Below are 17607 nucleotides of genomic sequence, written 5' to 3' on the forward strand. Positions count from 1 at the left end.
GTCGTGCTGTCGTTGGCAACGGCGGAGGCTGGAGCGGGAAGGATACGGTAGCTACAGGAGCCGCTTGGTGTTCCACCAAAGCTCTTGTTTATGTATTTGCCCATGTTGAGCGGGAATGAACACTTCGAGTATCCTAATGATGTGAGACGCTGGTTTCGTTAAAGGCTGTGGAAAGTCGAGGGAGCCTCCCGGCCACTGAACTGTTTGCTAGCTCACGACTTTATATTACCTGCTGCAGTTTGAGCAAACTGAAGGACTGAGACGTCTACTGGTGGATAGCACACTAATGGCCTCCAAAGGTAAAGTTAGTTTTACCGTCTTTATTGACAGACGTTAGCCAAGGTTACATCAAATACAACTGAAACGACAGTGATAGAGGCGCCAAACATCGTGACTGTAGTTCACTGTTACTGAGAGCTGTTTGTCGTCGCAGGTTGGCAGCATCCATATGTAAACATATTCAAACATGTCAAAGTTGAAGACTGGAGACGATCAGCAAAGGAGGGGGATGTAGCTGCATATATGGTAACTTCATGCTACACATTAAACTTTACGCTAGATTTGTGAAGCTTAAACTCGTATTTTAAACATCAAATTCCTTTTTAATTTAAACATTTGGATGTTTTTGCTCTCAGTGTAATTTCTTTTTTTTTTTTTTTTTTTTTTTTGTATTGCCCTTAAGGCATTAAGGGGAGCTGTGTTTGAATTACTTTAATGGAGTCCAGGAGTGTCATAACGTTGTTTCGGCTAAATAACTGCTTTTGTCATTTCTGCTTTCAAGTGCACACGTGGTAACAGAAATGGTTACTTATATGGTGGAGTCTCACCTCTAACTCTGAAGATTTGTACCCAAGTACATTTACCATCCATGCTTTCCATGATATCTATCCCACCCCATCTCACTCTTTCTCCCCCACCTCCAGGACAAGACACTGAGGTGCTCAGTGTTTCGGATCAGGGCTCCTGTTCCTGCCAATGGTTACATTTTGGTGCCGAAGAACAGCAATCGATCTTTGGAGTTGATAGGACGCTATTTCTACCTTCTTTTCAGGCCCATGCCGGGCAAATACTTTGTGGTACACCTGGATGTTGCTGCAGAGGTATCAGACCAAATTTTATTGGATGATCCTGTGAATGTGTATGGATGTTGAAGAAGTCAAGAGTATTGATGTATCTTTGCTTTATGTATCTTATTTTGCTAGTAATGAGACTAGGGGTGATTTTAAATAAGCCTTATCCACAGCTCTGTCTCAAAAATCCTTGTCTTCGTAATAGAACACACATAGGAGAAGTATTCTACACATTATGACATCATATAATATGGTATGATATGTCATTATCTGTGCATCCCTTGTCACTATACCGCTTCCAGTCCCGACTCTCAGCTCTCACTGGGCAAGTGTCAGATTGGCCACCAACAGGACTCCACACTAAAAGGCCCCGGGCCAAGCTTTCAAACTCAGAACCTTTTTGCTGTGATGACACAGTGCTTTGCACATTTTGAGTAATATTTGATTAGATTCAAGTGGTATTTTAATGTCATGTGATGAGCTCAGACAATGGGAAATGTGCACCATATTTTTAGGCTTTTCTCTGCACATTTTTCAAGAAAAAATTCCAGCAACTTTGTTAGTTCTAAAATATTGATTCTCTATTTTCTATTTCTCTTATCTGTGATTTGTAGGAGGGCCAAGTAGTCCGTATATCATTTTCAAATATGTTCAAAGACTTCAAGTCCACAGCTACCTGGCTTCAGTTTCCTTTTCTGTGTGGAGCTGCAAAAGACTCAGTTTACGAAAGCACAGCCAAAACTGCAAGACAAGGTAAAATACATGTATACGCATGCTATTGATTTTTGTTGAAACTGAAAGTAATTTCAGTCAACCCATATCTTGTTCAAGTAGTAACTTTATTTATTTTATTTTATATTATTTATTTATGCTCCAGGTTTACTGGGTCCGGCACCTACTTCAGTGCGTTGGACCTGTCTCATGCTGGATTTGCAGTACATACTCTCTCTCTACCTCAACCGCTGCTACAGTCACCTAAAGACCATCAAGCTTTGTGCCAACATGGCAGTGAAAAACATGTTTACCAGTGACCTCGTACTAGATCCAGGTGAGTTGAGTGAGTTTGAGAGGTGTTTTTGCTCTTGTTTTGGAAAAGAAACCTGTTGCTCTCCACTGTTTGAATACATGAAAAAAATGGAAATACGGTTTATCCGTGCTGCAGAAAAGACATATGTGTTTTCATCAGTTGAGCTTTATTGTCCCCTTTAAAGCACTGTATTCATTATTTTCAGTTTTAAAGTCCCTACTTTCTACATGGATTTGCTTTTTACATTTCTTGACCAATTTTCACTTTCACAGGTATTTCCTTCACTGAAGCCAAACTGATGGGTCTGGCTTCTTCACAGGGAACAGGTCCCATGCCCAGAGAGATGTCGTTCCCTGCACCCAAGGGAGGTTCCTGGCATGACCTCTATGATTATATCAAGTATGGTTACCTCACCAGAGAGAGCAACATGAACCATCTTTTTCCACACACAAGATTTTATCCTTTCATCGTAAATCCACCTCTTACCTGGTTTGACTTTTACAACATCATACAGGAAGAAGTACTATGGAAAGCCACTCAGAAAAATCAAATATATTGTGACTTGTGCCAATGTGGATGTGCCAAAACTGTAAACGTCCAGTGCTCAGGCTGTAAACATCTGAACATATAGATAAGAATATCCGAGGGCCTATTCCTCATTTGCTCCAGAAGCTCTTTGTAAAATATAAAATGATTACTCTCAACAGTCTTTTTCACAGTTTACTGTCATGAAGTCTCTTATCTTATCCCATCCTCATAGGTTTCCCTCCGAAGGAACAAAGTTACCCTTTGACTCCATTCAAAAAGGCAATCCAAGGCCTGAGGCCAGTAAGTCATCAAATATCAAACTGCTCGTCATGTCCCCCCAGTATTCTTGTTCGACTATTTTTCCACGCATAAATCTCAATTAATTTTATTTTGATCATTACCAGAAATATATTATGCTTGTGTCATTACTTGTTCTATTAAAGTTGAATTACTATTTTTGCTCAAAAAATCAAATCATTATTCTAAAACAGACACATTATGCACAGTATACACTACTAATACATCTATTTTAGAATACACACTTCTCGCTAATCCCGATAAGGATTTATTTTAAATTACTGACTTTTATCCCCCTGCTTTTCACAGACTGTTTCTCCAGCAAAAGAAACCCTAATAGAGAGGAGTCTCACTGTGTCAGCATTAGCAAACCAATTCAAGACCGTGTGTCCCTCATGCAGCAGATCACCACCCCAAAATCAGTAAGGCCAATAAATTAACTACCTTTTATGACACTCTTGTGAATTGGCTCAACTTGATGTTTATTCCTATAAATATGGCAAATGGTTTAACTTAAAACTTTTAAATAAAATGTAGTTACCCAGGAGGCTGCTCTTTTTGTTTTTTCATATTAGCTGCCGAGGAATCAAACCACAGTTGTGACCAGCATACCTGAGTTGGGTGTAGTCTCCTCTCAACAGGATGTTGGTTGGCTTTGCCCTGATGATGACCAGCAGAAGCAATCAGCAATCTTCAGTCCACACCAATCCAAGCCACCCCGTCATCCTGATGGCAGTGGACTACATGCATTTGTTCCTCCCCAGGACACCTTTAGCAGAGATCCTGATGAAAGTGAAGAAGAGGTGAACCTTTGTACATCAATAAGAAAGTTATTGTGTGCCACATTTCACTCTCTTTAGTATATGAAGTTTAGTAAAATATATAAACTTGACTACATTATGCTTTTGTATAGTTCTATACAGCCATTAAAAATGTTGACCATGTTATTTTCTCAGTTTGTCTGCAGTGCTCTTCCACATTCTGTCCATTTGCCATTATCCAAAGAAAGCAAACAACAGGTAAGAGAGGAGAAAAGTAGAGAGTGAAATGAAAATGGCTGCTGAGACACAATTGGTTTAAGAGCTCTTTACAAAATGTTCACATTTGCCTTTTCTGGCCTCCTCAATAGAAGCTGCTTCCAGACCCAATTCTGAAGCTAAATCGAATCATCGGCTTTGGAGGAGGAACTACAAAATATGTATGGTGTTAAACCTTCATCATGCTAGCTTCACATACATTATCTGGTGTAACTGTTGTGCTGTTTTACGCTGTAGGCCCTGTGGACCAAATCAGGAGATGCAGTGGTATATCCATGTCATGCGATTATTGTCTCAATGAAGATATCCTCAAACCAACAGAGATTCTTCATTGGTCACACTGATAAGGTAAATGAGTTGTGATGTGTTACCCCACACCAGAATTTCTTAAGTATGAATTTGTAGGATGACCAATTTGATTGGAAGTTTCCTTTGTAGCCCTTAGATATTTGCATTCACTGAATTCCCAGCCTTCAAATGCAGTGGCCTCCTATAAAGAGAATTTGCTACAAAATTTAATACAATTCTTTCCATGTGTATTTTCTCTGTAGGTGTCTGCACTAGCTTTTAATGGCAACACAACACTTCTGGCCTCAGCACAAACTGGCAATCATAGTGTGGTTCGAGTGTGGAACTACCAAAAAGGAAACTGTCTGGCCATGTTCAGGATTCACGCTCATTCATTATCATCTCTTAAGTAATCAATTGCATACATACAAGCACTCAGATAGAAAAGCCTCTAATTGAACACATACCCACACTAACTTTCTCATTTTCATTATCTATTTCATTTTGAAGTTTCTCATATAGTGGTGGTGTTCTCTGTGGAGTGGGTAAAGACAGCCACAATAAAACGGTAAGTGTCATGAACCAAATTCTCTGACATGAAAAATTTAGGGCTTACTTTTACTGTGCAAAGGAAATAGGCATTCACTCTGTTCTGATTCTATTGAGACAGACATTGGGCATAATGAGATCCGATTCAATTAAATGCTAAGTACTGCCTTTTCGTGGCTTTGGCTGAGTAATGCTATGCAACAATTGCTACTCTTATTAAGATCTGTGAGTCATTGAAGCTGTTACCTGAGTTTGTCTTTGACCCCAGCATAACTTTCTTCAGATGGTGGTGGTGTGGAATACTCTAAATGTTAGTAGAGGAGGAGAGGTGACCGTATTGGCAAAAGCACACACAGATGTGGACATTCACACAATGAAAGTTGCCTCCTTTGATGATACAAGGTACCCTTGGTTCCGTATTTTTCGCTATTTATGTAATTGACTTTTCCCTAGCCAAAATAACACATTTGCATATTCAGAACAATTTTTCTGTGTATCTTTTTGAATTGACCATCAGTTACTAAGAGTAACAGTATGATGACATAAGGACATTCTGCTTTATCCAATAAAATTGATAGCTAATTATTATATTACATATTTACATATTTTACTTTTTAGAGGTCACTAGCTCTGGTTGAGGTAATTAAGTCTTTAAGACCTCCTGAAGTTATTTTATTATAATAGTTATTATTTATTTTTAATAATGGTTGTCTGTAATCAAGTGAATGTCATTGTTTTTTAAATGAAAAATTTGGATTGTCGAATTAGCATAATGGATGGTACTTAATGTAACATGAGACGACAACAAGGCAGCTGCATGGTCTATTAGAAAGTTCCCACATTGCTCAGAGCTCCCTCAAGGCAGATCAGTTTGATCTCTGGTGATCATAGAATTTGCAAGCCCTTTGAGGACTCAGTTTGCTGCAAACAGTCAAATCTCAAGCATCAAATTCAAAAAGCTGTTAGCAAGAGCTGGAGTATTGAAGCTGTAAATGCCACCATAGGATTTACCATTTAGTGTCAAAAAGCCCTTTTTTGTTTTGCTTCAGATTTAGATTGTCAAGTGTTTTATATCTTCTGTAGATGTGACTTACCATATTTTCATCCAGTGTGGTGCTCCCTTCCTGTGTCAACTACTCTTTACAGTAGAAAGATGTATCTTAGTTGGCTGCAGAGCAGAAAAGGACCAGATGCCAACTGTTTTGGAAATGAGTACATTTCCAAGTGTGTTTGTTTCAGGATGGTGTCATGTGGTCATGACAATATTCGTCTGTGGCGAGTGCGGAATGGCACACTGCGCTCCTGTCCAGTAAACCTGGGTGAATACCACTCGCTGGATCTCACAGATGTGGCCTTTGAGGAGGGGAACTTCTCCAACCAGCATCTTGATGAGCGAACACTGTGAGTGGCCAAGACAGCCAATGAAACCATCAGGGTTTTCATTTCAGTGGAAGAAATTTTGATCAGGAAAATGTTTTTATGAAAAGACTGCAATATTTCTTCTATGACTTCCTTCCAATAGATTTGCAAGCAGTCGAAGTGGCCATATCTTTGAGATTGACTATAGCAGAGTTGTTATTAGAAATGTGAGGAGGCTATTACCTGCACAGCAGCAGCATATGGGGAGCAGGGAGAAAAGGACTTTTAACACAGGTGGGTAGGAAATCAATTTGAGGGAGAAAATGTTTGTTATTCATAGTTTGAACCATTGGTTGGTCAGAAGAAGAAACTGCAATGAGCCTGAGAGAGTATGAAATTGTTTGAGTGTGTGTGTCCCAGGTCCAGGCATTGCTATCAATAGCATCAGCGTGTCTTCATCATTCTGTGTCACGGGCTCTGAAGATGGCTTCCTGCGTCTCTGGCCCCTCGATTTTTCTGCTGTCTTCCTGGAGGCTGGTAGGCTCAGTATGGTGTGGCATAACATTTACATGCAGCATAAATGACTGTAGCTGACAGTTCCCACTCCACAGGAAGCAATGCACTCCCTGGGAAATGTTGATTAGGTTCACAAAGTGGTAATTTAGTAAACAAAATTCATGAGTCATAAATTGTGCTTAAATTGTCATTATGTTTCACAACTGACAAAGCCCAGTGGAAATTTACAATGAATGCCTGACAACTTAAAACTTAAACCGTTATCGTTTCACTTTTTTCACCACTACAGAGAACAATGTTGTAGAATACCTTTTCAAATTTAAAGTTCAGAATACACTGACATTTTATTAAATTTCGTCTCTCTCACTGTCCAAATGTCACAGTTTAAATTTTCTCTACTCTAGATTTGAGTTATTGAGTAGAAAAAAATTTATAAGTTGCACAGACATTAACATCTGCACATTTGAGATTTGCACATGTACTTGTCTCACAGGGCAAACATTTGGACAATAATACGCATTCTTTTCCAGAGCATGAGGGACCTGTGAGCCTGGTGTCAGTCTCATCAGATAACCTTCAAGTGCTGGCAGCCACTTCTACTGGTAACCTGGGTTTCCTGGATGTGAGAAGCCGTGGTTACAACACACTTATGAGATCACATACAGACACCGTGCTTGGCTTCAGCGTGGATGGTGTCCGTCGGCATCTAACGACAGCCTCTTCTGATGGCACCGTGCGCATTTGGAATATGGATTCTTTACATCAGGTCAGTCAATATAAGATCAATGCTGATATGTATGAGGAATATTTAAATTTGTTGAGGAAAAAATTGTAGCATTTTTTTTTTTTTTTTATTTAGCTTTCTGACCATTGTCATTTTCCTGGTCTGTTTTTAGACATGTGTTTCTTCTGTATGAGTGAATCATCATTAATTGTTTAACTTCTGATGTTCTCTGATATACATAAGAGGAGTTTCTTTAATTGTTTCTTTATTTGGTGACTTAACGTACTAAACTAAGGAAAAATGGTGAGCTCCTATGTGTAGAAAGTCTAAGTTACATATATTAAAGTAATGTTAATCCTGGTGAACCTTTGTTCAGCGTTTTGCTCTCAAAATTATAAAATGCTACATGTGAAGGCAAACTATTTGGAATAATTAATTTGCTAAAAATAATGTAATAACTTCAAGCCACTGGTATATATACATTTAAATAAAAAAAAAATTGTTATCTCCTGCTTTTAGCTGTATGATTTTGTGTCTGAGGACAGCCCCTGTTCAGTGGCCTTCCATCCCAGTGAGCAGGTCTTCTCCTGTGGGTTCAGCTCTGGCATCATCAGAGTCTTTGACATCTCATCTGCCAAGTTGCTGGCTGAGCACAAGTACGTCTAAACTAACTTAGAAGCACCAAATGTGAAGGATTAAAAATGACATGAGTATAAATGACTAAATGCAAAAATAAGTAATTTGATTTGTCAAGAAAAGCAATTTTGTAAAGGGAAAAGAAATGCTATTTCTGTTACATGGTTAGTTGATTTGTAACCAGTCAATGAATCAGTCACTTTGATTCTTTTGTTTTTCTTTCTCCAAGAGACTAATTTGTGCCCTCATTTCTCTCTACGTGTGTATGTTAAAGTCAACACAGAGGTGAAGTTGTGGGTCTCGCCTTTTCTCCAGATGGGGAGTTTATGTACAGTGCCGGCTCCCAGGGCATTCTGGCTCTTTACAACTCCTCTGAGGAAGATTACAATGTGATCAGAGTTTTATGTATGTATAAACACACATAAAAACTATTGCACAAACACAATTGCATCAGTAACGCAGGTACAAAATCAATTTTATTAGCTAGCTTCAATTACATTAATTGTATGAATTTGCACTCTGTGATAGTGCATGGACTTACTTTGTGCATTCATAGACCCAACTTAGCTTATCAGATTAATTCTGTACCTAGGTAATGTGGTGGCTCGAGGTGGTGAGCATGCTCCAGATGCTCTCGCAGTGAGCAGAGACAGCCGCTGTCTGGCTTTTGTGGGCCCCTCAGAGCACATAGTCACCATCGCTGATGCCCGGTCTCTTGATGAGGTATCTTAAAGATTGTCAATTTTTTTTTATTTTGTTACAATTTGTTGTTAAAGTAAATCAAGTTTCATCCTTTCATTATTCAGGAGTCTCTTTATGGGCTCTTACCTTAAAGTAAAATGTATTGGTCATTTTACCTGAGCTTTTGGAGTTATGATTTCCTATGTTTTTTATACCATGCTATTTGTGAACAGTTGCTCCACATAGATGTGAGTATCTTGGACATAAAAAGCCCCCGCCTGGATTCTGCATTGAAAGTTTGCTTCTCTCTGGCCTCCATCAATCACTTGCTGGTTGCAACATCTGCTAACAAAATCCTGTGGGTTAGCACAGAGACAGGCCGTCTGCTCCGAGAGGTAACAACACTGATATTATGTAAATATCTGCATCAAAAATGATCTGTTAAGAGAATCCAAGATTGAACATTTACTTGAGAAGAAAGAGGTAACTAAAAAAAGAGTTCTGTAAGTATCTGTCAGTAACTGATAGTTGATGAGAATAAGCTCATAAACTACAATAATGGGTTAGGGTTAGGGTTAACCCTAACCTGTAAATATAGACACATACAAAAGATTGATTGATATATATATATATATATATATATATATATATATATATATATATATATATATATATATATATATATATATATATATACACACACACACACACACACACACACACACACACACACACACACACACACACACACACACACACACACACACACACAGGATGTCTCAATCGTTTGATCAGTCCTCTTTTCAGCCATACTTGGGAATTACATTGTGATTTCCTACAGATGTCTAATGTGCACAAACACCAGTGCTCGTCCCTGGCTGTGAGTGAGGATGGTCGATTCCTGCTGACAGCAGGACAGAACACTGTGAAAGTGTGGGATTATAACATGCAGCTCGATATTAACTCACAGGTAACCAATTAAATTGAATTAATAAGCCCTACTACTGGCTAAGATATAATTCTAAAACGAAGAACTGCAGTTTTCTGTATTTCACTTAAAACTAGAAGTATCAGTAGTCTATGTTATGTCAGTGGTAACTGAGGTGTATGTTTAAACCAGATGTTTATAGGTCACAGTCAGCCCATCTGCCAGGTGAGCTTCACCCCTGACCAACTTGGTGTTGTCTCAGTTGGAGATGCCATATTTCTTTGGCACTTCTTGGCACTTCCTGATTACTCCTCAGTTGACAGCAGGTAATAATCCACATTATTGATTTATTTATTTTGTATTAAACAACTTTTTTTTTTTTTAAATGTCCATGTTCTTATTTCACCCACAGTTCCCCTGTCAGAATAAGCTCCTTCTTAGCTCCTAAATCAGGTATATTCACATAGTTTCAGTGGATTTGATGGACCTTATACCAATCTTAAATAGGAATTACATACTTGTATCAATTTTTTTCTGTTACAGTTCAACCTAAAGCTGAAGTGAGTGGAGGTCAGTTGTCCAGTGGGATGCCTCGACAGACTGCACCACTCCCTGCCTCACCCCCTTCACAGCCTGGCAGTATAAACAACCTGCTTGACCAGGGTGGTAAGTTTTAAATTACCAGCAGATCCTATTTTGTTGATTATAAAAGTTGACAAGCTGGAAATCTTAACTCAAATTCATGCATGTAATGTAAATTAACAATTTATTTGTTTCTAAAGGTTAAACAGAAGCATTCATTGTATACAGGGGCTTGATGATTTATTTTCCTTTTCATTTTTTCCCTCCCGATTGTCTCCTGCAGTTTTTGACTCTGTGTCTCTCTGTGATGACACTGTCAGCATCCCAACTGTTCCAGTCCAAGCCACACCCTCATCAGATCCCATACCTGCCACGTCCTTTCTCAAAGTCACACAGCTGGTCAACACATCTCCCCTGAATACCAGCCATACTGGGACCGGTAACTGGTTCAGTATATTTTCCAAAACTGGACGCGAATTGACTTTGTATTACTTTATTTTGTTATTGTAACAGAGCTTTTTTCACATTTTCGCTCAATGAATGTTGTTTTGTTAAGCTGAGTTGAAAGAGAAGAGGCCAGTACGCCCAGATTGTTACAGCCACTTCATTGCACGTTTTAAAGCCTCCACTCTTGATCAGGTACAGATCATACTCTGTGATTATAAGCTGTAATCAATGGTTATTTTAGTGTCTCCTCTGGCCTTACTGTTTTCTCTGATCCAGGCTGCTGTGACTCCTCAACCAGGAGAAGAATGCATAAAGCTGAAAGCAGTGATCGGCTATAATGGCAATGGGCGTGGCAATATGGTGTGGAGCCCTGACCTAGGTTAGCATAATATACAAATTAAAAATGTATGACAAGGAGTGAAATAAAGTGGATAACATTAATTGAGATTTATGTAGGGAGCATAAAGTTAGTTAGTGGACTTTTATTCCAACAACTCTATACTTGTCAGTTGAGCAACTAGCTGTTGATGTAAAAGGCTTGTAACAATTGAACTGCATCTAATAAAAGGATCAAGTAATGTTAAACGTATAATATGTCAGAGCATGTTGTTCAAGGTAAAATGGGGCTGCAGCTATGTTCCCCAAATTTTTCGATTTGCCAATTATCTACTTAATTAATTGCTTTAATTTTCAAGTGTCAGGAAATGGTGAAACATGCCCAATATAATTACCCAAAGCCCAGGAAAAAGACATAATTACAAACAAATAAACCAAAAGGAGCTCTAAAATTTGAATACAAATTTTTAGCAAAATTAAATTAGATCCACAAAATACATATATTACCTTTTTGTTTTCTACCCTTTATATTTGTTTCAGGTGTATTTGCATACTCATGTGGCAGTGTGGTGGTGGTGGAGGACCTCCATACAGGATGTCAGAGACACTTGCAGGGCCACAGCGACGAGATCTCATGTCTTGCAGTCTCAAATGATGCACAGGTACCTTTCATACAAAAATAATTGTCAATGGCTCAATATGTGTGGACCAGCATTTGCGACAATTCAAACAAAAAAAAGGGGCATTGGAGAACTCAAGGGTCATAAATCAGTTTAGTTTTACGTTCATAGTTTTTTTTTTTTTTTTTGTTTGTTTGTTTGTTTGTTTTTTTTATGTACATCTACACAGTGTTATGCCATTCTAATTCGTTCTGTGTTATCACCTGCCTAGACAGTGGCATCAGCATCTGGAGGCAATAATGGTAGCAGGAGTACCATCTGCATTTGGGACGTCCAGAATGGAAATTGTAAGAATACCATTTCCCACCACAAAGGGGCAGTGCAAAGTCTTGCTTTCTCCAGAGATGATCGTTTCTTTCTGTCTATTGGTGAGCAAAATTTGAGTTTATTTACATCCTGCAGTCATATATTGTGTCTCGAACCATAATACCTTTATGCTTGTATGCTAATTGTTTATGTATTGCTGCTTCTACTAATCAATGTTCCCTTCCAACACCTTGTTAGGAGACTTCACTGACCCAGAAGTAGCTTTATGGAGCAGCAAGACCTACCAGCTGCTGTCCAATGTGAGAATGTCAGGGCCGATCCATGGTGCAGCCTTCAGCCCTTCAGCAGCCAGCCAGCTTGCATGTGTTGGGAGCCACGGAGTTTACTTCTGCCTCATCCACACCCATGGCCTGGAAGTAGACCTCAAGGTAAAGAATGCTTTTGGATAAATATTTTCTCACATTTATTCTGGTTTATTAGGATTGACCTTTCACCCTTGTAGGTGGAAAGGGTAAAAGCACCAGCAGAGATTAGTGATGCAGAGCAGACAGCCCTCTGTTACCACAAGGAGTCCTTTCTGTTTACTGCCACCAATGGAGGACACGTTGGTGTGTGGAACATTAACACACAGCGTTGCCTCATGATCTGGGAAGCTGATGAGGGAGAAATTGGTAAGAAATTTACTGTGCATTCTCAACATCTGCTTCACATAGCAATGATTTCAGCTAAATACTTTTCATATTTCACATATAAAAAAATACTAGATCATTTCACTTAGTAACGAAGCTTAAAATTTTACAGAGTTACATATGAGTAATTTGTTTTTGTAAAAGATTGATATGGTTTCTTGACATAGGAGTGCTGTTGTGTAGAGGGAATCGTCTCTTGACTGGCAGCAACACCCGCTGGTTGCGACTGTGGGAGGTAGGAGCTGTTCAGACTGTGAAGCCACGGGAAAATGTCTGCAGTGTGGACAGGTTTGTTGTTTCTTCTCATACAGTTTTTTTCCCCCTCATCTGAGGTGCCATGCATTTTTAGACCATGTAAAAATGTGTATATTGTCAGTGACAATATTGCCAATATTCTTAATCGCAGTATGATTATACGAATGTGAAATTCTGGATTGTCCATCTGAGCTTCTTCTTTGCAGCAGTCTGTAGGTCCTGCATAAAAATAAATCCATTTTAAAAAGCAAAAAAGTGTGTGCAGAATGAATTCTCATTCTTTATCTCTGAACCTGATAAAGAATGAGAATACATCCTCAAGCAAAAATGTCTGTATTAATTTCAAAGGGCTCAATATTTTGGTCAATTGTGTCCTCTGATAGGACCACTGTGGTGTTGGAACAAGAAATAATGCTAGATGGGACAATGGTCAGTGCAGCCTTTGATAATACAATGGACATGGGCATCGTCGGTACCACAGCGGGAACCCTCTGGTACATCAGCTGGTCAGATAACCGCAGCATCCGTCTGGTCAGCGGACACAAGACCAAGGTAATAGGGCAATGAAAAAAAATACCATATCCACAGTGTGCCTCCAGCAGGGGATTGGCTTTACAGCTTAGAACTTGGAGAGACTTAACAGCAATATAGTGTCGGGTTGTTTGAAATGTTACATGTGTAAAGAATTAAAGGTACAGCTATGTTAACAGTCTTCACAACTGCAGCGTCCATTAAATACATGAATATAGCCTTTGCAGGCCATTGCATATCCTGCCATTTCCCTAAAAGGGTAATAATTTTCTGAGATTCTGGCATGGATTTTTGTTTCAAGTGAGACAGAGCACATACACACACCAACCCAACTCACACATACCATACTGATACTCTACAGTTTAATTAGTAGCACTATGCCACTTAATTTGCTTCCTGCCAAACTCAGTGTCCCCCTTTGGAGCAAACAAGAGTTCTTGCCATTTAGGTTTCATAACTGTTGAAAGCCCTGCCTGAAAAATATAGATTTGATAATTATTATCAACTTGGAACTATATAATCACTATGTATTTATTTATTTGTGTGTGTATTCTGCTTAAGCCTTTTAAAATTTTACCCTTTTAAGCACTAATGTGGAACATTTTATAGACTTTGCTTAAAATGACTCAACATACTTATTTTAAATTTGGGGGGCAAGTGATAAGACAAAAAAAAGAGAGGGGGGGTTGTTGAAGAAGTGTTTATCTGAATGAAGCGGGAGCAAGTTGCAGTTTTCCAGATGAGGAGGGCTAAAATGATGCGATGTGACCACCTAACATTTTAGCTTCTTCTTATTAACATTGCACTCAGACACAAGGTTGATTATCTTTGTGTTTCTCCTTTTTTTTCTGTTTTACAGGTGAACGGTGTGGTGTTTAGCTCTGATGAAAGCCATTTTGCCACCTGCAGTGAGGATGGCAGTGTGAGGGTTTGGTCGACCCCTAGCAACGAACTGGTGGTTCAGTTCCAGGTTCTCAATCAGGTGAGGGCACAAAAATATACTGATTTCATCAGTAAAGAGAGATTTTGATTATTTTCCAAGCGTAAGAAAAAAAGTAATCAAATCAAATTCAGATTTATTTGTATAGCGCCAAATCATAACAAAGTTACATCAAGGCACTTTACATAGAATCACAAATCTTAAGTTGCTGACAGGCTGTGGCTAGCAAGACATTTTGTAAGAGCGCTCAGTCACTGCCACTGTACACCACAATTGCATAATTTTATTTATTTATTTATATATATTTTTTTTTTGGGTCAGGCATGTTGCTGTGTTTGTTGGAGCCCTTCGGCCACTAAGGATGACGCATGTGTAGCTGCAGGATACAGTGACGGGACCTTGAGGATCTTCCGGCTTTCTTCCTCTGAGATGGAGATGAAATTGCATCCTCATCACGTAGCTGTCACTGCCATCCAGTACTCTGCTAATGGTGAGATAGGATAACAGTGCGCTCTGATTATCAAGTGGCTATAGCAATGATCAAACACTGAAGAACAGTTCATTGGACGGTTGAGCTGCCCCCAGAAGAGTCTGACTGAGTTCATGTTCTAGCAGTAAAGAATCTAGTATTAAAGCTGCTGTGTGTCATCAGCTTTGATTGTTTTTGGTCCCTAACAGGTCAGGTGATCCTGTCAGGGGGTAAGAATGGTCTGGTAGCTGTCAGCAGCCGAGTGAATGGAGCTACTACCCGTGTCATCAAAGACCACAAAGGAGTGCAGATTACCACCATCCAGTGTGTGAAGGAAGAGGTCAGATTAATGAATCAGGCCAAGGAGTGGAGCTCTATCATAGACTAACGTGACTCCAGAGTAAAAAAGAAAGGCAAAGAGTTGTTTTTGCAACAGTCATCACTTTTCAAACGCTTAAAAAAACACTAGATAAAACTATACTATTTAGTTTTGAAGTAATCTTTTAAAATCACCTCGCTTTTCAAAGAAAATTTTCTCTGCAGCTACTGTGTATAAGGTTATCACTGAAATTCTTTCTTTGCTCTTGTGACATTTAAAGATTTCTTTCTTTCTTTTTTTTTTTTTTGACATCTTCTATCTTCAAATCCCAAGTGTAAGCCTTTTGGACTGGAAGGAAACGAGATGTGGTTGGCTGCCAGCTCGGACAGACGTGTCAGTGTGTGGGCTGTCGACTGGTTGAAGGACAAGTGTGATCTGCTAGACTGGCTGACATTTCCTGCCCCAGCCTATTTCATGGTACCGTCTATATATTAAGTAATAGTGGAGATAATTCTACTTAATGTTTAGAGATGCCACTCAACATTTCTTTAATTTCAGGCTCAATCATCTCTTTCTTGTTAAGTAAATACATATTGGAATATTTTATGGTACATTTTATAGATGATTAAAAAAAAAAAAAGAAAAAAGAAAAGAAAGGTTCTGAACTATGGCACTAATTTGTAACCCACCACTGCCTGAAAGGGAGTTTCTGTATTAAAACAATGCTTGTATTGTAGGATGACAGCCCACCTCCCAGTCTGGCTGCGTTTTGCCCAGCTGATCCTGACCTGGTGGTCTACACTGGCTATGGAGTAGAGAAAGAGCTGTTGTTTTACAGCCTGACTAAAAAACAGGTACAGCAGCTCTACACGCTTTGTTGCTCTATCACAATAGTGGGACTTTTCCTGAATCTGGTAAGAACACATATTTCTGACAGATTGTCCACAAATATGTGTGCAATATTTTTACAGATAATAAAAAAGATTTCCCTGCCACATTGGGCTACATGCTTTGGCCTCTCATCTAAGAGTCAGCTCATAGCTGTAGGATCACAGGGTAAGGTTTTTCAGCTTTTATGATGTGTTGTAAGGTGATTGCTCTAAAGAAGAAGATTAATGTAAATTTGAAGCAGAGACTTCAGGATTTTTTTCACTGTCTCATCTCTTATCAGAGCGAGTACTGAAGGTGATCAAATCGAGCAGCGGCAGGTTTCAGGATTTCCTACAGCACAGCGACTCACTGCAGATGTGCCATTTCTCACCTTCTGGAACTCTTCTATTCACGGTGGCCTTTAATGAAATCCTGCTGTGGGAGGTGCGGGGCCTCTGACGGCCTCAGATTTGTTTATGATAACCGCACATTGTAGTTCTCACAACTCAGAAGAGCCTAGTTTTTCTTGTTACCTTATGTAATTTTATTGTAGTATATTGTATTTTTTATCTATTGAATATTTTATAGTTAATAGTTAATGGTTAAAACAATTGTCATGTACGTTTAAAGGAATGGAAAAAAAAAACTTTAAACTGTGCATGACAATAAACTTAGTAGTGCTCTGATAAAATTTACCACAGTGAAATTCATGACGTTAATCATTTCCTTTGGTAAGACTATTTAATTTAGGTTGGGATGTGAATAAAACGTGATGGTAAAAATTACACTCTGCAGTGTGAGATAATTAAGGTTATACACACCCACACAAAAGAAGATTGCAACTAACAGACATTTCTGAGTTTACTGTCTACAGAACAATGGACAGGTGCACTGCTCACATTTCACTTGAATCCTCTTGGGCTTCCAATTTGAACACTGACAAAATCTCTCATGCTTCTAAATTTAAATCTCAATCTAATTACATGGTTATGCCTAAATTCAGTACTATTCAGTTATTTGTACTCAATCATTACAATCATTAAAATATATCTTTCATAGGCTGTTGGTGTTGGACAGAATTATTATTATTATTTTTTTTATAATAGCTTCATATTATTTCTGTTAGGGTTAGGGTTAGGGTTGGAAGCAATAGAAGCAATGAAAATTTGTTGGATTATAAACATCTGTACCTTCAAGATATAGTGAAGTATCGGGCAATGATTTCAGATAGAGGTGGAGCGTTTTCCTGGATGGTTTCGTCCAGATGTGCAGTGCGTTTCCTGGATGGTTTATTGCAGATGTGCTGTGTGTCTCCTGGATGGTTTATTGCAGATGTGCAGTGTATTTCCTGGATGGTTTAGTCCAGATGTGCAGTGTGTCTCCTGGATGGTTTCGTCCAGATGTGCAGTGTGTCTCCTGGATGGTTTCGTCCAGATGTGCAGTGTCTCCTGGATGGTTTTGTCCAGATGTGCAGTGTCTCTCCTGGATGGTTTCGTCCAGATGTGCAGTGTGTCTCCTGGATGGTTTAGTCCAGATGTGCAGTGTCTCTCCTGGATGGTTTTGTCCAGATGTGCAGTGTGTC

At 39.0% G+C, this 17607-nt stretch overlaps 1 protein-coding gene across 1 annotated transcript; it reads left to right on the forward strand.

The window, feature by feature from the left end:
- The first annotated feature begins 43 nt into the window (after positions 1-43).
- On the forward strand, positions 44-17022 carry wdr90 (WD repeat domain 90). Its single transcript, XM_029527479.1, has 43 exons — positions 44-299; positions 434-525; positions 924-1100; positions 1685-1823; positions 1948-2118; positions 2370-2496; positions 2858-2925; positions 3232-3344; positions 3498-3725; positions 3879-3941; positions 4052-4120; positions 4197-4307; positions 4511-4656; positions 4758-4815; positions 5080-5198; positions 6036-6197; positions 6319-6449; positions 6576-6692; positions 7202-7437; positions 7915-8051; positions 8306-8436; positions 8624-8754; positions 8946-9107; positions 9554-9682; positions 9833-9966; positions 10053-10093; positions 10184-10306; positions 10506-10661; positions 10779-10861; positions 10946-11048; positions 11546-11667; positions 11897-12053; positions 12190-12380; positions 12455-12623; positions 12809-12929; positions 13280-13448; positions 14287-14409; positions 14689-14857; positions 15046-15176; positions 15489-15632; positions 15893-16009; positions 16127-16211; positions 16327-17022. Exons 1-43 carry the CDS (start codon positions 287-289, stop codon positions 16482-16484), a joined length of 5526 nt encoding a protein of 1841 aa, XP_029383339.1. The 5' UTR covers positions 44-286; the 3' UTR covers positions 16485-17022.
- The last annotated feature ends 585 nt before the right edge of the window (positions 17023-17607 follow it).

The sequence above is a fragment of the Echeneis naucrates genome, chromosome 19 (assembly GCF_900963305.1).
Source record: "Echeneis naucrates chromosome 19, fEcheNa1.1, whole genome shotgun sequence".
NCBI lineage: Eukaryota > Metazoa > Chordata > Actinopteri > Carangiformes > Echeneidae > Echeneis > Echeneis naucrates.